This window comes from Hyperolius riggenbachi, chromosome 3, assembly GCF_040937935.1.
Source record: "Hyperolius riggenbachi isolate aHypRig1 chromosome 3, aHypRig1.pri, whole genome shotgun sequence".
In the NCBI taxonomy this organism is placed as follows: Eukaryota; Metazoa; Chordata; class Amphibia; order Anura; family Hyperoliidae; genus Hyperolius; species Hyperolius riggenbachi.
The window spans coordinates 21,781,472-21,804,227 of NC_090648.1; the positions used below are offsets into that span (position 1 = coordinate 21,781,472).

The 22,756-nt window shown below is 43.3% G+C and overlaps 1 protein-coding gene across 1 annotated transcript in view; it reads left to right on the forward strand.

The window, feature by feature from the left end:
* The first annotated feature begins 1,727 nt into the window (after positions 1–1,727).
* The window catches only part of LOC137561922 (olfactory receptor 1J2-like), a 42,107-nt gene continuing 21,078 nt past the window's right edge, over positions 1,728–22,756 (forward strand). The window contains exons 1-2 of the mRNA XM_068273268.1: positions 1,728–1,866; positions 3,684–3,778. Of these exons, the coding sequence (XP_068129369.1) occupies positions 1,728–1,866; positions 3,684–3,778 (234 nt within the window). The remainder of the gene's footprint in view (positions 1,867–3,683; positions 3,779–22,756) is intronic.

Consider the following 22,756-nt stretch of genomic DNA (forward strand, 5'->3'; position numbering starts at 1 on the left):
CAGGGAATCCTGGGCTGCAGTAGGGTCTGTATCTCCCACTTTTCAGGAGATAACCTCTCCAATTACTGTTGCATCAGACACTATACCACATTGGGTGTCCTGTGTCTAGCTATACTTGTATTATTGGTGATTCTGCAGATCATCACATAATCAAGTATAGCATCTGTATTATTGGTGATACTGCAGATCACCAATAATCAGAAAAATCTGTGTTGCTGACACCGATCGTTACACTTCCCTCTCCTTAGGTAAGTATCTTTTTTTTCTTTTTTTTTTTTTTTTTTTTTTTTACAGCAGTTCCCAATGATTTTAAGATAGCTAATAGCATAGGTTATTAGCCATAGATGAGTGGTATAATAATGTATTGGTTAAGGTCATTGCCTCTGACACAGGAGTCAGGACCGGATTTACCATAAGGCACTGTAGGTACATGCCTACAGGCGCCTGAGGATGGAAAGGCAGCTCACTCTGCTCCGTCAGTGGCTCCCTACCTCCTTCCCTATGCAGAGTCCTGATGAGAGTGTATATGAGAGGTAACTCACCCAGCTCTCTGCATGCCAATGACAAGATCACCCTTCAATCAGGGGCCACTTAGCATCAGGTAGCCAGAGGTAGCCTCAGTATTAAGGGGAACCTGTAGCTAGACAGACAAAGAAAATAAGGGAAAAGTGACAGTTGTTACAGCCAGCACACTTGCAGTGTGATTCGGTGGGTGTTTGTAGGTTCATGGAGGGTGGAGTCTAGGGTGACACGACATCTGTGCCTATAGGCTCCTATGATGTAAATCTGGGCCTGCTGGGAGTCCAGGGTTTAAATCTTGACTGTTCCTGTTCAGTAAGAAGTCCTTGGGGAAAACCCCCTGTCCTAAACATTAACAACAGAGCCTTTCAAGAAAGGGGAATGATCTCGTTCCCTTTCCTGTTGTGATGTCTTTTTTAACTAACAAACATAAAAAAATTAACAAAAAATAGTGTAAAAATCATCATTCTTAGAGCAGTCTTATCAAAGAGTTATCACCGGGGCAAAGTTGGTGATACGTGTAACACTCACCTGCCCTTCTTTTTGCCAGAAAACATAATTTTATGGAGTTTGAAAGCTCTCTTCATAAGAAGAAAAAAAAATCTTGTTAGTTTTTAGGTTTTTTTTTATACACTAGTTGGTGAACTTTTATTCAACAGACAAAGCAGTGACAATTGAATTAGGCTATGAATTATGGGTACATTGCCACAGGACAGTCTGTGACTTCAGGGATGTGCAAATGTCTACAGTATTTTTCAGAATATATCACATCTTTTTTTCACCCCCAAAAAATTAGGGGGGGGTGGGGGGAGTTGATGCATCCTATATTCTGAAGATACTGTAAAATAGGATGCGAAGTGTGCAGGGACGCACTTACCACATCCTGCCACCACTCTCCTCTCCTCCTCACTCTGGTCCTTCTTCTCTGCATGTTCCTCTTCTCTTCCTGCATCTTCCATATCACGGCACACTGTGGACACCTGCTTCTATACAGCTTCGGTCTTTCTTACTGGTTGGCTCCATACCTCCACGTTATTGTGTCCTCCATACTGCGTGACAAGACAAGACAAGACAAATAACATTTATATTGCGCTTTTCTCCTTGCGGACTCAAAGCGCCACATGCACCAGGGTCAAGCATGACCTATAGCGCATGTGGGCTGCTGCTGTCATGTAGTACAGGGGAAACAATAGTGCGGAAGTAGGGAGATGAACAGGAAGATGGACCAGAGCTGTATAGCAGCAGGAGGCCATAGTGTTCTGCGATATCAGAAGATGCAGGAGGAGAAGAGGAGAAGGTTAATACCTGGAGAAACAGGACCAGAGCGAGGGGAGGTGGAAGGATCAGGTGAGAGCTGTAGTGTTAGTGTATTGTAGCTTAGCTGTGACTGAGGGCAGCAGGGGTTAGTGTAGTATAGTGTAGCTTAGCTGTGAGGGCAGCAGGGGTTAATGTAGTGTAGTGTGTAGTCTAGTCTAGTAAAGTGTCTAGTAAAGTGTAGTGTGTAGTTTAGTGTAGTCTAGTGTGTAGTGTAGTTCCTCTTAACCTAGGAGTGTTTTATAGTGTGTCTTATATGCTGAAAAAAATATATTAAATCAAGTAAATATATATTTTTTTTAACCTATCTATTAAATAGTAACAACATTTTTACTTGCATTAGCACACTTCTGTATCACACATTAGGTGTGTGACCCCAGGCAGAAAAAATGGATGTTAGTACTGTAAACATCTCTACGTGGCTTCTGAAAATGTCTATCGAGCATAAAAATGGCTGTAAGGCCACCTAGAAAGATTGCCACGCTCACACATTTGTTTGCTTTCCCTTCTCTTTTTTTAAAGAATTACAGATATGTGTTAGGAATATTGTTACCTCTGCAGCGTCCTCTCGCTCATCTCTTTCAGGCAGAACAGGTCTCTCCAGGGTGCATCGGGACAGAATAGAGCACGCGCACACAAGGAGACAGGACCTTTATGCATTGAGGAGGCGGGTCAGCTGACAGTGCTGAGCTGTCTATCACCGCTGAGTGGCTGAAGTTCGCTGGGCAGAACTTCTGGATTACCTACCTGTATTTAAGACCTGACCTGTCAGTGGCTCATTGTCTGCTGTTGCTGATACTTTGCGGTTAAGCTCTCAGACCTTAGTCAGTTCCTGGTGTGTTTGATCCGGCAGGACCCCGGGGATTCACACATAGTTTAGGATTAGTATATATATTATCTACGTAATTGTAACTACATATTGTATATTCTTATTGTGTATGAACTTTGCCTGAACTCTCGACTATTCTTCTGCCTTCCGTTTCTGTACTCTGCCTATCTTTTAACTGCCGACCTTGGCCCCACCCCGACTCTGATATTGCCTCCTGATTCTGTACCTTCGCTCATCTGACCCGTTACCGACCTCGGCTTGTTTACTCACTATGTATTTGCCTGATGATATTGTACTGCTACCTGACTGACCCGTTACCGACATTGCCTGTACGACCACTCTACTCCATGATAGTCCCTACAGCCAAGGGCTATCACATAGGAGTACTCCTGTGTTATACTGTGCACAAAAACATGTGTGATCACACTCTGAATAAAATACTGACTACTGTGCTGTTAGAGCTCATACCGATCATTACATAACAGCAGACCAAAAGATCAATGGAGGCTCAGGTTCAGGCGTTAACTGTAGTTGTTGAGCGGTTAACTGCCACTATGGCATCACAGCAGGCTGTCTGTGAACCGCTCACATAGAGCTGCATCATCATCGCCTCCCTCTCTTATCCGTAAACCTAAGATGGCACTTCCTGAGAAATTCTCAGGTCATAAGTCAGGTTTTAGAAATTTCAGAAACAGGTGTAAGTCGTATTTTGAAATGAGGCCCATTTTGTCAGGTTCTGAATTACAGCGGGTAACGCTGATTAAAACCCTGTTAAGCGGGCATTCGCAAACTTGGGCCTATAATCTACCTGAGGGTCATGAGGCTTTGGGGTCTGTTCAGGCTTTCTTTCATGCTATGGCGGTCATATATGATGACCCAGACATTGCAGCCATGGCAGAAAGAAATTTAAAAAGGCTTTGCAAGGGGCATGGTACTGTGGAAGACTAAGCTTTGCAATTTAGAAAATGGGCAGTCTCCTCCAGATGGGAACACTAAGCATTGCTTGACTGTTTTCTCTCAGGGTTATCTGATTCAGTTTCAGACATCATGATCAGCCACCCTGAGCCTAAAACCCTAGACAAAGCTATTGCTTTAGCTATAAAAATGTATCGCCGGGTACGCTATTATAAACAGGGCAGGCCATGTGGTACTCCCAGAACAGTTTTGTCTGCCCCTTCAGTCACGACTACTTCGGATGAACCAATGCAGGTTGGTCATTCAAAGTTGTCAGAGTTTGAAAAGACCAGAAGGAACTCACATCTATCCACACCTCCCTGCAAAGAGACATATCTGAATTGACATATAGAGTGGATTTAACTGAAAACAAAATCACTGACCTTGTTAACCAGCACAATGTAATGGTAGAAACCTCAGATCAACATACCAAATATATTACATGGCTTAAATCCAAATCTTCTGACCTGGAAGACAGTTCCAGGAGGAACAACCTAAAATTAAGAGGCATACCAGAGTCAGTTGCACAAAAGGATCTACAAGCATTTGTCACTTCCCTTGCTAAAGCTACTTTACCAGAAGCAACAGCAATTAAACTCACTATTGACAGAGTGCAGGCGCGGAGCTAGGGGGGTCGGGGTAGGACAAGTGCCCCGGGGCGCCGGGTCCCCAAGGGCGCCCAGCTGAGCTTCGGGTTTTTTTGTTGTTGCGGGGCTGAGGCTGAGGGGAGCAGCGCAGAGAAGAGAGAGAGCTGTGCGGACGGTGGGGAAGGGGGGCCATCTCCCCCCTCCTTCCCTCACCTTAGGTGCTCTCTCTCTCCCTCGCTGTCCCCTCCAATGTCTGTCCGGTGGCTGGCAGCGGCGGGCGGAACTCACCTCCGTCACGCTCCAGCGCCGCGTCGGAACACCGGCCGGAAGTTCGGGTGCGCAGCCGCTGCTCTGGTCTGGACCAGACCAGAGTAGCGGCAGATCCATCTGGCGCTGCGACGAGACGGAGGTAAGTTTCGCCCGCCGCTGCCAGACACCGGACAGACATTGGAGGGGACAGCGAGGAAGAGAGAGAGCAGCTCTTCTCTGCGCTGCTCCCCTACTGCTGGGGAGGGGGACACCTGGCTACCTACTCTGGGCACCTATACCTCTGGCTACCTACTCTGGGCACATATACCCCTGGCTACTGGCTACTTACTCTGGGCACATATACCCCTGGCGACCTACTCTGGGCACATATACCCCTGGCTACCTACTCTGGGCACATATACCCCTGCCTACATATATTGGGCACATATACCCCTAACTACATATACTGGGCATATACCCCTGGCTACCTACTCTGGCCACATATAACCCTGGCTACCTACTCTGGGCACATATACCCCTGCCTACATATAATGGGCACATATACCCCTAACTACATATACTGGGCATATACCCCTGGCTACCTACTCTGGGCACATATACCCCTGGCTACCTACTCTGGGCACATATACCCCTGCCTACATATATTGGGCACATATACCCCTAACTACATATACTGGGCATATATCCCTGGCTACCTACCCTGGGCACCTATACCCCTGGCTACCTACTCTGGGCACCTATACCCCTGGCTACCTACTCTGGGCACCTATACCCCTGGCTACCTACTCTGGGCACATATACCCCTGGCTACCTACTCTGGGCACATATACCCCTGGCTACCTACTCTGGGCACATATACCCCTGGCTACCTACTCTGGGCACATATACCCCTGCCTACATATACTGGGCATATATACCCCTGGCTACATATACTGGGCATATATACCCCTGGCTACATATACTGGGCATATATACCCCCTGGCTACGTGGACTGAGCATATATACCCCCTGGCTACATATACTGGGCATATATACCCCTGGCTACATATACTGGGCATATATACCCCCTGGCTACATATACTTGGCATATATACCCCTGGCTACATATTCTGGGCATATATACCCCTGCCTATATATACTGGGCATATATACCCCCTGCCTACATATATTGGGCATATATACCCCTGGCTACATATACTGGGCATATATACCCCCTGGCTACATATACTTGGCATATATACCCCTGGCTACATATACTGGGCATATATACCCCTGCCTATATATACTGGGCATATATACCCCCTGCCTACATATATTGGGCATATATACCCCTGGCTACATATACTGGGCATATATACCCCCTGGCTACGTGGACTGGGCATATATACCCCCTGGCTACATATACTTGGCATATATACCCCTGGCTACATATACTGGGCATATATACCCCTGCCTATATATACTGGGCATATATACCCCCTGGCTACATATACTGGGCATATATACCCCCTGGCTACATATACTTGGCATATATACCCCTGGCTACATATGCTGGGCATATATACCCCTGCCTATATATACTGGGCATATATACCCCCTGCCTACATATATTGGGCATATATACCCCTGGCTACATATACTGGGCATATATACCCCCTGGCTACGTGGACTGGGCATATATACCCCCTGGCTACATATACTGGGCATATATACCCCTGGCTACATATACTGGGCATATATACCCCTGGCTACATATACTGGGCACATATACGCCTGACTATATATACTGGGCACATATTATTCTCCTGGCTACATATACTGGGCATATATACCACTGGCTACATATACTGGGCACATATACCTCTGGCTACATATACTGGGCACATATACCCCTGGCTAACTGTTCTGTGGACATCTCTACCCCTGGCTACCTGTTCTGGGGACATCTATACCGCTGGCCACCTATTCTGGGGACATCTATACTGCTGGCCACCTATTCTGGGGACAACTATAGACCTGGGGCTACCTATTTTTGGGGAACCACGTCAGATTGAGTGTATTTTGGAGAACTGCTGCCAGGTGAGAGGTGTCTACCATATTAAGGGGGCATTCTACCTATTTATGTGAAATGCTGTCTATTTATGTGACTCATGACTGCTGAATTTGTCTTTTTGGGGGCCTCATGGTTACTGAATTTGTCTTGTTGGGGGCCTCATGATTTGTTGGGGGCCTCAAGATCGCTGAATTTGTCTTGTTGGGGGCCTCATGATTGCTGAGTTGGTTATGTTGGGGGCCTCATGATTGCTGAATTTGTCTTGATGGGGGGGGGGGGGGGCTCATGATTGCTGAATTTGTCTTGGAACATGCTGGAAGGTACATACTGAGGGAGGGTGGGTGAGCGTGAGCCTGCTAACCTCCATATACATTTGGCTCCACCCATAACCACGCCCACATTTATTATGTGACCACGCCCCTTTTTGGCGCGGCGAGCTGCGCGCGCCGCAACCTTAACTTTGGGGGGGGCGCATTAATAGTCTTTGTCCCCGGGCGCTGAAAATCCTAGCTACGCCTCTGACAGAGTGCACCGCTTAGCCAAACCTGCACACCTAGCTGAGCATATCCCTAGAGATCTTCTTATTTTTTCAAATCAAAGAGAACCTGCTGCTGGCCTTAAGGAAATCTGGCTCCCTACCAGATCCTTACTCCAAAATATCACTTTTCTTGGATCTATCTCAATCCACACTGCAGCACAGGAAAACACTGCAACCTGTAGCAAAAGCTTTAAAGAGGAACTGTAACATGAAAAGATCCCCTGGGGGGTACTCACCTCGGGTGGGGGAAGCCTCCGGATCCTAATGAGGCTTCCCACGCCGTCCTCCATCCGTCAGGGGTCTCGCTGCAGCCCTCCGTGGAGTCCGGGCAGCGGTGACGTCAATATTTACCTTCCTGGCTCCTGCGCAGGCGCTCTGACGGCTGTCGGCTCCGAACTATACGGAAATACCCGATCGCCGTCGGGTCCGCTCTACTGCGCAGGCGCAAGTTTCCTGCGCTTGCGCAGTAGAGCGGACCCGAATGAGATCGGGTATTTCCGTGTAGTTCGGAATGGAAAGCCGCCACAGCGCCCCCGCTGGAGCCAGCAAAGGTAAATATTGAAATGACAGTCGGCACAGTCGCCGGCTGTTCGGAGGGCTGCGGCGAGACCCCCGTGGGACAGAGGACGGCGTGGGAAGCCTCATTAGGATCCGGAGGCTTCCCCCACCCGAGGTGAGTACCCCCCAGGGGATCTTTTGAATGTTACAGAGTCTCTTTAAGAGATGCCCAGGTCATTTACAAATGGGGCTTTCCCACTAAACTTTTATTCTCAGTGCACAACAAGCACTACGCTATTTTAACACCAGATGCTGGAATGAAGCTGCTTAAACAACTAAAGATACAAATACAAGAAGAAACCATATATGCGGCTAAGCCACAAGCTAGCCAGAAAAATCCTCCCTCCTCTGACAACCGTACCTGAAGATAGCAATGGAACACATGCCGAACCAGGCCATTTGTACTCTGCTCCACCCTCGGCCTGCAATTGCAAGCACTGTGCAATTTGATTATTGCTCCCCCCCCCACACACACACACATAGTGTAGAAGTGAACTTGTTTCTACAGTTAACTACTTACTATTGTTGATGTTAATAGTTTTAAATATGTTGTTGTGGTGTTTCTCACTTACTATTCCTACTAGAATACCTCGTTTGCCAAAATTACCTTTCCTATGCCAACTCAACCTGGTCCAGATGGCACATGACTATTATTTAAAGCTATACTCCATTAATACCCGTGGCCTTAATTCAGCATTCAAGTGAAGGATGTTGTGGAAGGATGCTCAGTCACAAGGAGCTCACATTCTGATGGCCCAAGAAACTCACTTACTACAGAAGGACTCTAAATACTGCATATCCCCTCACTACCCTCTTCTATATCACAGTACCTTTAATAAGAAGAAAAGAGGGGTATTATTAGCCTTTCATAAAAACCTTAAAGTTGAACCTTTCTCAGTTACCACAGATGAAGGTGGTAGATGTGTGATATTTATTGGTCAGGTTAATAATCAGACATACACCATAGTATCATTATATTCCCCCAACTCCTCACAAAAACACTTCCTCAATAAATTATTACGCAAGGTGGAAGAACTCAAACAGGGTCACCTCCTAATAGGTGGAGACTTTAATGCATGCATCACAAAATTAGACACCACAGCTAAATCAACCACTCATCTTACTTTACTGGACAAGGTATTGAAATGGCATAGTTTACTAGACCCCTGGAGAATCCTGCACACAACAGAAAGAGACTACTCCCACTACTCTACAGTCCACCACTCTTATTCCCGTATCGACTATTTCTTGACTGACAGAAACCTACTGCAATCAATAGAGGATGCTACAATAGGCACCATAACGTGGTCAGACGACGCACCAATACAAATATCTATCAGAAATAACTCCTTTTCCTATAGACCCAAATCATGGAAAATGAACCACTCTATCAATAATACGCCTGAAGTAAGGAAACCTACGATCTGGTCCGCCCACAAGGCTTACATCAGAGGCCTTTATCTCCAACATATCGCCAGAATAAAAAGAGAGAGACAAGAAAGGACCTGGCGTTTACGGACGGGGGATTTTCAGTATTTTACGACTACTCCGTCAGGAGTGAACATTATTTAAAGTGCCAGAGTGCCAAAACGTGCTAAAATAATAAAGACATTATACACATCACATGGTAAACATATTAAAGTAGTAGCTAGTATGGCCCCAGATGGCAGCCAAATGAGTACTGACCGTTTGAGCTGTCCTTTTATACTGTGAGAGGATTGGCATGGAATGCTGGGAGAGTCCATATTCAGACACGCCCACTGTACTGCCCACACAAAGCCCTCCAATTGGCTTTAAAAAGTGTCATTCGCAATATTGGCCAATGGGTAACTCAGTCATAAGAACACATCGGGCTCGATTCACAAAGCGGTGCTAACCCAGTTAGCATGCCTAAAAGACTTTAGGCATGATAACCATTGCACCATGCTGGTGAAAAGCCAGTTTAGGCGTGATAAGTTTAGGTGTGATAAGTTTAGGTGTGATAAGTTTAGGCATGCTAAGTTTAGATAAGTTTAGATCGCTTGCAAAGTCCCGCACGCAAAGCAGCGCCATTAAACTTTATACAAAGTGCACCAGTCTTTGCTAGCGTAAAACTTTTGATCAGCTGTGCACTGCGGTGCTAACGCAGTTGGCGCTTAAACTTAGCATGCCTAAACTTATCACACCTAAACTTATCACGCCTAAACTTATCACACCTAAACTTATCACACCTAAACTTATCATGCCTAAACTGAGTTTAGGCATGATAAAGGGCTTTTCACCAGGGTGCTAACTGTTAGCACCGCTTTGTGAATCGAGCCCATAGTGTTTCAAAAGGTGGCAAAAAAGTAAGCTACAGCGCTCTATTAACATAGATCAATACTCTAAGATATATATTACCCATTGTGAAAAAAACAGATTCCTCCCATCCCATAGAGTAGTCATAAAATACTGAAAATCCCCCGTCCGTAAACGCCAGGTCCTGATTGGTTAGGAGGCATGTCAGAGGGCGTACTGCCTGCGCCTATCAGGGCGCGTTCACTACTTTCGTGGGCCAATGAGAAGCCGTTGTGTACTTTGCCCGGCTTCCGTATATCCTTTCCATGCGCCCAAGCAGTGCATAAATTAGGTGATGTCACATTGAGAGCGGCCGTAGCCGCGTCTATGGATGGAGCGTGGTTGCCAGGACAACAGCCTTGTAAACATAAACACACATTGCTGACAACAGCGTGTTTGAAGCATACGTAAGGGGGATTACAATGAGATCGATAACAGGAGGAGAATACTGAAATCATTGATAAAGCCAATGGAGGTATGAGAAGTGGCCTGAGCGCGTACCAGACATAATGGCGCTGGAGACTTGGGCGCAGGATTCAGCCTGTATATGGCTGATCCTGCTAGCGCACAAGTCCGTGCCGTGTTAATTACTATTCCCCCTCCAGGCCGCCATGGGGAATGAAATAATTTGGCTTCCAGCAAGTGCTGGAAGCCGTATTATTATGTTTTAAAAGTAAATTCAGCTCCATCTTCTGACGGCGCCAAAGTTACTCCCTGTGCTATAGCCGTAATTCCTATTACGGCCTATGGTGGCGCCGGCTGCGCCCACATTTCCTTTGCTGCTGCACCCAAATATCCTGCACTGGTTTCAGCATGTTCGGCCTGAGCTGCCTGTAGGAAAAGGGCGCCTCCATAGACATCATGTTATTTCTGCAAATATGGGCTACAAGGTGGTAAAAGGGTGCCTGAGTTTTGATATAGGCTACAAGGTTTTCGGCTACAGTAGGACACCCGTTTGTAGTATATATTTTTTCCGGCTACAAGGTTTTCGGCTACAGTAGGGCGCCCCTTTGTAGCCCATATTTTTTTCGGGTACAAGGTTTTCGGCTACAAGGTTTTTGACTCTGCTACAAAATGGCACCCTTTTATAGCCCAGATTTTTGATTTGGGGGCGCAGGGGGTTTAGGATTAGGCATCAAAAGCGGGGGTGGGTAGGTCTAAGGTTTAGGCACCACTAGGGGGTTTAGGGTTAGGCACCACCAGGGGGGTCTTAAGGTTAGGCACCACCGGGGGGGGGGTCTTAGGGTTAGGCACCACCTGGGGCGTCTTAGGGTTAGGAACCACCTGGGGAGTCTTAGGGTTAGGCACCACCAGGGGAATCTTAGGGTTAGGTACCACCTGGGGGGGTCTTAGGGTTAGGCACTACCTGGGGGTCTTAGGGTTAGGCACCACCAGGGGAGTCTTAGGGTTAGGCACCACCTTGGGAGGTCTAGGGGTAGGCACCACCAGGGGAGTCTTAGGGTTAGGCACCACCTGGGGGTCTTAGGGTTAGGCACCACCAAGGGGGTTAGGGTTAGGGGAGGTTTCTTTGTGAGAGTAGGGAGAAGTCAGGTCATAGTAATCACCAGGGGCTATCTTAGGGTTAGGCACTACCATGGAGGGGTTAGGGTCAGGCACCACCAGGGAGGGGTTAGGGTTAGGCACCACCAGGGAGGGGTTAGGGTTAGGCACCACCAGGGGGTTAGGGTTAGGCACCATCAGGGGAGGGTTCTGTGTGAGAGTAGGGAGAGGTTAGGTCATAGCAATCACTTTTCTCAGCTATATCTAGAGCCCTTTTATAGCCCAACAAATTTTGCCTATAACAGCATCCGTTTTATAAACTACAACTATATGGCATATATGGGCTATACCAGGTGCCCTTTGTAGCCAAATTTGGCATATATGAGCTACACCAGGCACCCTTTGTAGCCGAAGTTGGTATATGGGCTACACCAGGCACCCTTTGTAGCCAAAGTTGATATATGGGCTACACCAGGTGCCCTTTTTGTTGCCAAATTTGGCATATATGGGCTACACCAGGTGCCCATTTTTCCAGGCGCCCTTTTCAAATAGACGCAACTTTTTAGATTGCGACTAAAAAGAGTGAGTGTGGGTGAGTGGCGGATTTGTTGAGGGACAGTGTCCCAGAGGAGGGGAGAGGATTAAGGCAAGTCATGTAAGTTGGAGTGAGAAGAGGTGAACAGAGAAGAAGACAGGGGGATATTGCTAGTAGAGCGGAAATTTCATTTAGGATGGTATCTGGAAATAAGTTTTATCTGGCAATTAGATTTACTTATAAGTTATCTGTCCAAGTTCAAGATTGCGAATTGAAAGTGGTTTGTTCATTAGGGATGGTTAGGGATTAGGGAAATTCTGTTTTCTGGTTTCCGAGGAGTCTTTCTTTAGCAATTTTTGCACTCTCTGATTGGTGAAATACTCCCCACTTGACTCTGTATTCTCTAATTGGTCCAATGCTTCTGAGTTTTGTGACTGGACTAAAATTACTGAGTTGTGGTATTGTGGTATTTCCACAGAAATCTGATTTCCTTTGAATTGTCGATTTCCAATCAGAAATTTGAACATTTCCATGGAGTCCAAATGAGCATACCTGTTGTTCATTGCAGAGTGATGTTGACTGACACAACTAACACCGTTACATTGTTATTTTTGGTTGAAAAAAAGCATCTGTCTATCAAGTCCAACCAGAATAATAATAAACAGAAAAAAATAAAATAAAACATAAATAAATAAAACATTAGGTACTTTTCCCTCCTGCGCCCTCACCTATTTTAGTTGATTTAGTTTGTCCCTGTGCTTGCTCTAAAAACAGCACATTTTTAACAGTAAAAACTTAACTTGGAGAGGGAATTTGTCAAAAATGCATGTGGATTATTACTGTATTAAGTACTATATATACTCGCATATAAGCCAACCCATGTATAAGCTGAGGTACCCACTTTACCCTCAGAAACTAGGAAAAGATGACTCACGTATAAGCCCCCTCTCCATTATATCCCCTTTGCCACATCTGTGTCTCAAGATGCCACTAGATGATGTCACAGAAGTGCGACACAGCGATTGCCACACAAGAAGAATCCCTGATCATTGCACCACTGACCCATTGCTCGCTTGCTCTGATCTACAAGCTAAGGGACGCAAGTGGTTTGAGCAGCACACTCTGCACACCATGTTGTAGGGGATGGGGGAAAGGACACAGCAGGGAGACAGCTGGTAAGAGCAGATCACTAAAACCTGCTCCACTGATTTGCATATAAGCCAAGGGGTAACTTTTCAGCTCTTTTTTGTGCTGAAAAACTAGGCTTATACAGTCGGTTGCAAAAGTACTTGGCCCCTTGAAGTTTTCCACATGTTGTCACATTACTGCCACAAACATGCATCAATTTTATTGGAATTCCACGTGAAAGACCAATACAAAGTGGTGTACATGTGAGAAGTGGATCGAAAATCATACATCATTCCAAACATTGTTTACAAATAAATAACTGCAAAGTGGTGTGTGCATAATTATTCAGCCCCCTGAGTCAATACTTTGTAGAACCACCTTTTGCTGCAATTACAGCTGCCAGTGTTTTAGGGTATGTCTCTACCAGCTTTGCACATCTAGAGACTGAAATCCTTGCCCATTCTTCTTTGCAAAACAGCTCCAGCTCAGTCAGATTAGATGGACAGCGTTTGTGAACAGCAGTTTTCAGATCTTGCCACAGATTCTCGATTGGATTTAGATTTGGACTTTGACTGGGCCATTCTAACACATGGATATGTTTTGTTTTAAACCATTCCATTGTTGCCCTGGCTTTATGTTTAGGGTCATTGTCCTGCTGGAAAGTGAACCTCTGCTCCAGTCTCAAGTCTTTTGCAGTCTCCAAGAGGTATTCTTCCAAGTTTTCCCTGTCTTTGGCTCCATCCATCTTCCCATCAACTCTGACCAGCTTCCCTGTCCCTGCTGAAGAGATGCACCCCCTGAGCATGATGCTGCCACCACCATATTTGACAGGGATGGTGTGTTCAGAGTGAGTTTTCTACCACACATAGCGTTTTGCATTTTTGCCAAAAAGTTCCAATTTGGTCTCATCTGACCAGAGCACCTTCTTCCACATGGTTGCTGTGTCCCCCACATGGCTTGTGGCAAACTGCAAACGGGACTTCTTATGCTTTCTGTTAACAATGCCTTTTTTTCTTGCCACTCTTCCATAAAGGCCAACTTTGTACAGTGCATGTCTAATAGTTGTCCTATGGATAGAGTCTCCCACCTGAGCTGTAGATCTCTGCAGCTTGTCCAGAGTCACCATGGGCCTCTTGACTGCATTTCTGATCAGCGCTCTCCTTGTTCGGCCTGTGATCACCTGAACAGTGCTCCTTGGGATGTTCAAGGCTTTGGAAATCTTTTTGTAGCTTAAGCCTGCTTTACATTTCTTAATAACTTTATCCCTGACCTGTCTTGGACCTGCCTTGTGTGTTCTTTGGACTTCACAGTGTTGTTGCTCCCAATATTCTCTTAGACAACCTCTGAGGCCCTCACAGAGCAGCTGTATTTGTACTGACATTAGATTACACACAGGTGCACTCTATTTAGTCATTATCACTCATCAGGCAATGTATATAGGCAACTGACTACACTCAGATAAAAGGGGGGCGAATAATTATGCACACACCACTTTGCAGTTATTTATTTGTAAAAAATGTTTGGAATCATATATGATTTTCATTCTACTTTTCACGTGTACACCACTTTGTGTTGGTCTTTCATGTGGAATTCCAATAAAACTGATTCATGTTTTGTGGCAGTAATATGACAAAATGTGGAAAACTTCAAGGGGGCCGAATACTGTTGCAACCCACTGTACATGAGCATATAAGGTAATATTAAGTATATAATTACTTGAGACAATTCTCAAACAAACACAACAAAATATTAACATAATTAGAAAAACGTAAATGCAGAGGGATCAAGAGACTTGCCCTTCTGGGAATCATGATCTGTACTATGATGTATAAATGTAAACCTGGGTAGAAAGAGATTTCATTGCACTATGCTATCTGTCTAGCGTAATAGTGAGTGCAACATTTTCTCTCTTTCTATTCATTTACCAATTACTTGGTTAAATAATACTAAAAGCAACTTATTTATTTATTAAGTAAGTATAAAAAAGCAACTATGTTTGTTAATGTTTTCAATTATTACTGAGTACAGTGTATTTTCTGTAATTCTCTCCTTCATATTCATCATGTTTTATTAACTTTCTAAACAAAATGAAATGTCCATTTCTATTGTACTTGTAAAATATCAACTAGAAATTTAATCCATGAAAAAATCTTTATGTAAATACAAACTATTTACTCTTTCTAAGACTTTACAGAAGAAACTCAAAACAAAATTGGAGTATTGTGCAAAAGTCCATTTATTTCAGTAATTCAACCTTAAAGGTGAATCTAGTATGTGGGATAGACTCATTACATGTGAAGCAAGATATTTCAAGCCATTATTTGTTATAACTTTGATGATTATGACTTACAGCCTATAAAAACAGCTGAATCAAAACTCAGACAATTAGAATATTGTAAAAAAAAATGTTCAATAGTCTACATTTAAAGTGTCAGACTCTAATTAGCTAATTAATCCAAAATACTTGCAAAAGGTTGTTATTTCATACATAAGTTTGACCTTTTAAGTTTCATTACTGAAATAAATGGACTTTTGCAAAACATTCTAATGTTTCGAGTTGCACCTGTAAATCTAGATTATTTTCTTGGCTGGTATCAGAACTCAAAGTACAACATTTTCAGCTCAAGAGTAATAAATGCATTGATAAGAAAATAAAAAAAAATATTCTAAAATATGTCTCATCTTTTCAATACTATGTTGTGTTGATAAAGCCGATAAAACAAACAAACAAACAAAACAATCATGAATGCTCTATATACATAATTATAAAAATATGTTATTTATCTAAATGTTACTGTGTTGATTTTGATGTATGCATTTGTTTTTCAGTATAACACATGGCTTTACATGAAGGATCAGTTGGCAGTGCAAGTGCTTTTTGCAGACAATCTTCCCACATATTTTGCCATGAAAAATAATACTATATGGCTATGAAATACAATGTTTAAATTATAAAGCTCTACATTTTGATAACGTCATCATATCTTAAACTCAGATTCAACAAATTGTGATATAATTATTGTTGATGCTCATCGTGCATACGGTAATTTACCTGTTTCCAATGTTTAAAAGACTTAACATTCCATTAAATGAGGCGCTAGCATTTGTACAAAATATGAAAACTCCATGTAGATTGTAACTCAGGAATATTCAATGCTGGACCATTAGCACTGCAAAGTGAGAATGCTAGTGTCTTAGCCTTAGCTTTTTTACTTTCCTGTTGTTATATATATATATTTTTTAATGCAGCTACTATATAAGAACAATATCACCACAATCATCTTTTTGGGTTTTCCCAACATGGATAAAATGAACTTAACTCTCTTCATTTTGCTTCTTATGATGTACTGTGTAACAATATGTGGAAATCTCTTGATCATCCTGTTGGTGTCTTGCAGCAAAGTCCTCCACTCGCCCATGTACTTTTTCCTCACACAACTCTCCATAACTGACATCCTGTTGACCACAGACATTTCTCCTAACATCCTAAATATTTTGTTGCATGAACAAACCTCCATGTCCCTCTCTGGCTGCATCACTCAGCTTTATTTCTCAGGTCTCTCTATAGCATCTGAATGTTTTCTTCTGATGGTGATGTCTTACGACCGATATCTTGCTATCTGTTCTCCGCTCCGTTATGCTTCTATTATGAACCAGGCACTTTGTCTTAGATTAATTTTTGCATCTTGGCTGTTGAGCTGCTCTCTGTTATTGATTTTAACACTTGGGGCATGCCAGTTACAGTTCTGTGGTCCAAACACTATTCAACATCTCTTTTGCGATTTGAATGCACTTGCCGAGATCTCCTGCTCAGATGTATCTATAATTCAAATGGAGTCCACCTTGTTGTGCATTCCTGTGATAGTCGTACCATTCTTGGTGATAGTTATTTCTTATAGTTACATAGTTATAATAATTAATAAAATTTCATCCTTTTCAGGAAGGCTGAAAACTTTTTCCACCTGCAGTTCTCATCTGACAACAGTATCAATATTCTATGGTACTCTCTTTGCTACGTACATGCTTCCAAACCAAGGACAGTCGCATATGAGCAAAATAATGTCTACATCATACACAGTCTTTACACCCTTATTAAATCCTTTCATATATAGTTTGAGAAATACAGATATCAAAGAAGCTTTAACAAAATTGTTTTATAACACAGGGACTTGTTGTTCTAAGTCTAGAAAACAAATATAATAATTGTTTTAGTATAATGTTTTCTTTCATTTCAATGACACAGTGGGCCAGACTTATCAAACCATTGCAGACAGTTATTTCTTACTAAATATTTCTAACCAGCAGGGGAACAGTTCTGCATGACAAATGAACATTCTTAAAGGGGAACCTAAGCCTAAACAAACACACTGTCATCAAGTTACATTAGTTATGTGAATTAGAATAGATAGGTAATATAATCTCTTACCCACCCTGTTTTAAAAGAACAGGCAAAGGTTTGTGATTCATGGGGGCTGCCATCTTTGTCATGGGGGCAGCCATCTTTTTGGATGAAAGGAGGTGACAAGGAACAGGAGACACAGTTCCAACTATCCTGTGTCCCGATTACCCCTCCCAGCTGCACACGCTAGGCTTCAAATGTCAAATTCAAAATGTAAAAAAAAAAAAAAAATTGCACCAAAACAGCAGAACGAGAACAACAACATCAGAAATCTCATCATGCTTTGCACAGCATCAGGGGAAAAAAGCCTGGGCAGTTTTCTTTTGTGCAGCTAAAAATAAGGCTTGTATAAGAGAAACAAAGTTCTGATGCTGTGAAACTGTTAAAGAAACACCAGGGCTTTTCAGTGCTGCTGAGTCGATTTTTAGTCTGGAGGTTCACTTTAAATCCTACTTAATAGTGGAAGTTTAGCGTGGATTGCTAGAGCTGCACTACAGCTAAGAAAAGTGCGAATCCATTATTGAACTGTCGTAGATTAAGAAGTGCTTAATAATATTTCTACATTTATTGTCAATTGCAGGCTTCAAAAATCATAGACATGATTTGTGAAGAGCCCCCCACCGCTGAACTCCTCACTCAGAGCTGCCTGTTGCAGGGTGCCCTCTGTCCTCTGAAGCTATTCTGTGCTTAACCCTTCCCTTCTAACACATGTATATTGTATATTTATTTACATCACATCTTGTCAGTTAACCTAAAATGATCTACCAGAAATAATATATGTATACTATTATAACTTCTGTTTTCTGTATCAGTATAGCAGATATATGATTACCTCAGCAACAGCAATTTCCCTCACAAACTGCACTGTATGAGTCCCCCTATTTTAGAACAGTTTAAGAAGGAAACTGCACTTTTTTGTGTTTTCTTAAGATGTCTGCGACAGTTCTGCATTAATTCCTAAAAACCTACCAATATTTTGTCTCAGAGAGGGGACATTTATCAAGAGTGTCTGACACAAAATATTGGCAGGTTTTTAGAAATATATGTAGAACTGTCTCATACATCTTAAGAAATAACTAGACAGTGCAGTTTCCTTCTAAAACTGTTGAAGAATAGGATGAATTTCTCAGACAGTGCAGTGTGTGAGGGAAATAGCTGTTGCCAAGGTAACCAATACATCTGCTGTACTGCGTCACTGCCCAGCACTGGAAGGGTTAAGCATAGAACAGCTTCAATGGACTCCTGGCAGCAGGGGGATGAGTATTTCACAAATTCTGCCTAGCCTGCACTGCTGAACTCTGTAGAACTGCTATTAAGCACTTCTTAATCTGTGGCAGGTTAGGAATGAATTTGTACTTTTCTTAACTGTAGTGCAGTTCTAGCAATTCATGCTAAACTGCTGCTATTATGTAGGATTTAAGAATCTTCTTATTATCATGCAGAACAGTTCCCCTGCTGGTAAGAACTGTTAAATATGAAAAAAACTGTTGGTAATGCTTTGATAGATCTGGCCCAGTCACTCTTGATAAACGTCCCCCAACATGTGGGCCAGATTTATCAGTAGTGTCTGAGATAACAATCTTAGAAAGTTTCTAGAAATCATGCAGCACAGTCTCAGACATTTTAAGAAGGTGCAATTTCCTTCTAGAACTGTTCTAAAACAGGAGGAGATAAGAAGGATTCTCAGAATGAGTACAGTCTGTGAGAGAATCTTCTGAGTGAGGTAAGATGTGCTGTGGCAGCTATAACACAGACAAATATGACTCGCAATGGTATTTTAATAGGTAAACAGCAGCAGTCAGAGCATGTCTCAGGGTAGGATGGACTGAATTATGTCAATCTGTCCAGATACTTCTGCAGCATAAAAATATCTCACAGTATAGCTGCTGTCTGGGCTTTACCAGGAAGAGATGTGACTGGCAGCTATGAAAGAGCACGTTACTAAAGTCATGTGGGGAATAACTATAGAGTATTGAAGGAAAAACACAAACAGGTCTGGGAGCCCAATCTGGTGCAATAAAGTTAGTGGATATGGATATGGAAAAAAAGCAATTGGGTATATACTCACAAAGCTGGGTTGCAGCAAGGCAACCACTCGTGTGCGCAGGTGGAGAAAAAACGTCCCCACTCGGCCTTTAATTCCCAAGACGGTCGCTGCTCCTGACAAAATGGTTATTTTTGTCAAAACTCGACTAAACCACCCTCAATACAGTGTATGTATGAGGGAAAATAACTATGTTTAAAATGGGTAGGAGGCGTTGCATCATAGTGTGAAATAGTATTAAATCGGGATATCACATGGCGACTGAACCACCCACTATAAAGTATGGAATAATAAGATCGTCCTACCTCATAGGTTTTCGGCAGAATATAAAAGCAAGTAGAAGTTTACGAATAAGCATTCGGTTTTTTATTGGTGCACTTTGACAACGCGTTTCTCGGCTCACATACGCTTCTTCAGGTCAATGCAAGTGCCTTTAAGGACAAGTGGCAACTCTCAGATAATGTTATAACAACATAAAACTTAAATTGATTTTCTATATATCATACATTTCGAATAACGAGCATGCATATAAAATCATTAATAGGATCAGTCGTTTATATAAGCATGTGTACCCATGTCGAAATGACCTAGTACCAATTACGTTAATATCTGGGGCATAACTATAACTATAACAGTATGGAAATATTTTATGTGAGCAGAGGTTGCAAGTGTAGCATATAGAGGAGCAATCTATATATGTATGGATAAAAAAGGTTCTAACTGCCGAGGTTATATGAATATATGGTAATGGGGTGCAGTTTGGGAGATTTATAGTTGTGGGCTGGATAAAGGAAAAAGAAAGGGAAGAAAGGGAGGTAGATTAGGCTAAGGTGGGCAAAATATGGTATGTCAAATATAACAATATTTAAAAACATTGTTGGCTGCAGGGTTACCAGGGTTAAATAGAAGGAGTCCCTGGTGCAGGGAACTTTTTCACTCTTTGTGATCATATAGTAATTTAAAAGCAGTGTTAACGTAATTGGTACTAGGTCATTTCGACCATGGGTACACATCCTACTAATATAATAAATGGGAAAGTTCGGATGTTTGGATGTTTGGATGTTTGTTACTCGATCACGCAAAAACGGCTGAACGGATTTGAATGAAATTTGGCACACACATAGTACATTACCTGGAATAAAGTATAGGATACTTTTTATTCCCATAACCAAAAAGAGACAAATACAAATTTCACTGGAAAATGTAAACTGCAGCCATACACTGTTACACTGGAGGTGTGTTTAGCTTCTAAGGGTACAATGGTTAATTTGCATATATTCAGCAGTGATGCTCTGGGAGACATCTCAAGCTCACTCCAACCTGAATTATCGCAAATTCTTTCTGTTTTAAGAAAGCAAACTTTTGTTTTTCTTACACTGTGAATGGTAGGGTTCTCAAACTTTGCACAGTTGGTCGTTGGGTGACTAGGGTTATTATTCAGAAAAGTGGTTGGAGCCTATAAAAGCCAATCAAAATTCACCTAATGATTTTCAAGGGGAATATTTACATTTCTGCCATTCTTGCACTGTTAATGGCACAAGCCTCAAACCTGGTATAGTTGATCATTGGGTGACCGGGGTTCAATTTCAGAAAGGGGGTGGAGCCACAAATAGCCAATCAGATTTGTTTCATTCCAATGCAAATTATTGTTGCCAAACACCGCAAAGCTCACAAACTTGGTAATTGAGTAATTGATTAATTGTGTGTTAAAGTGAACCTAAAGTCACTTAAAAAAAACGAGATTAACTCACCTGGGGCTTCCCTCAGCCCCCTGCAGACGATCGGTGCCCGCAATAGCAGCATAGGGGGCGATATACAGGCTGGGAACGCGAACAATCACTTGCGTTCCCATCCCTGTCGGCCGGTGACGGCCAAACCGGAAGTGCTCGCCGGCGGGTCCTGGGACATCGGAGCGGAGCTGCGAGGGCACCGATCGTCTGCAGGGGGCTGAGGGAAGCCCCAGGTGAGTTAATCTTGTTTTTTTTAAGCGACTTTAGGTTCACTTTAAGCCCCATCTACACGGAGGGACATTGTAGTGATCCGGCGGCTCGATTAGCCGCCGGATCCCCTTTTCTGCGTGCCCGCCGCGTCCCCGCTCGCCGCGCGTGCGCCGCATTCGATTCCCCGCTCGTGCCCGCTCGTCCCCGCCGGTGCCGCTTATCTCCCGCACGATTCCCTGCCATTGTCCCCTCGCGGGGATCGAGCAGGGAATCGGCGGTACGGAGATCCGTCCTGTCGGATCTTATCAATCGAGCCGCATCAGTGGCTCGATTGATAAGCAGCATCGCGGCCGCATCTACTCGTGTAGATGCGGCTTTAGGGTTAGGAAAGTGGGCACAGCCAACACCAGCCAAATACATAAGCGGGCAACGCCGGGTCATAAGTGGGCGGAGACAAATACAAATTTTACTGGGAAAATGTAAACAGCAGCCATTCTTACACTGTTAATGGTAGGGTTCTCAAACTTTGCACAGTTGGTTACTGGGTGACTGGGGTTAATATTCAGAAAAGTGGGTGGAGCCTACAAAAAACAATCAAAAATTACCTATTGATTTTTCAGGGGAATATTTCATTGCTGCCATTCTTGCACTGTTAATGGCACAAGCCTCAAACCTGGTACAGTTGATCATTGCGTGACTGGAGTTTAAATTTATATAAGGGGGTGGAGCCCCAAACAGCCAATCTGATTTGTTTCATTTTAATGCAGGTTATTGATGCCAAAGACCGCAAAGCTCACAAACTTGGTCATTGAGTAATTGAGTAATTGTGTGTTAGGGTTAGGAAAAGTGGGTGCAGCCAACACCAGCCAAATACATAATCGGGCAATGCTGGGTCAGCAGTAAACTGCAGCAATTCTTACACTATTAATGGTAGGGATCTCAAACTTTGCACAATTGGTCACTGGGTGACTGAGATTAATATTCATAAAAGTGGGTGGAGCCTACAAAAGCCAATCAAAATCCACCTATTAATCTTTAAGGGGAATATTTAATTGATGCCATTCTTGCACTGTTAATGGCACAAGCCATTGAGTGATTGGGGTTCAAATTCAGAAAAGGGGTGGAGCCACAGCCAATCAGATTTATTTTATTTCAATGCAAATAATTGATGCCAAAGACCTCAAAGCTCACAAACTTGGTCATTAAGTAATTTTGTGTTTGGGTTAGAAAAAGTGGGCGGGGCTAGCACCAGCCAAATACATACCTGGGCAA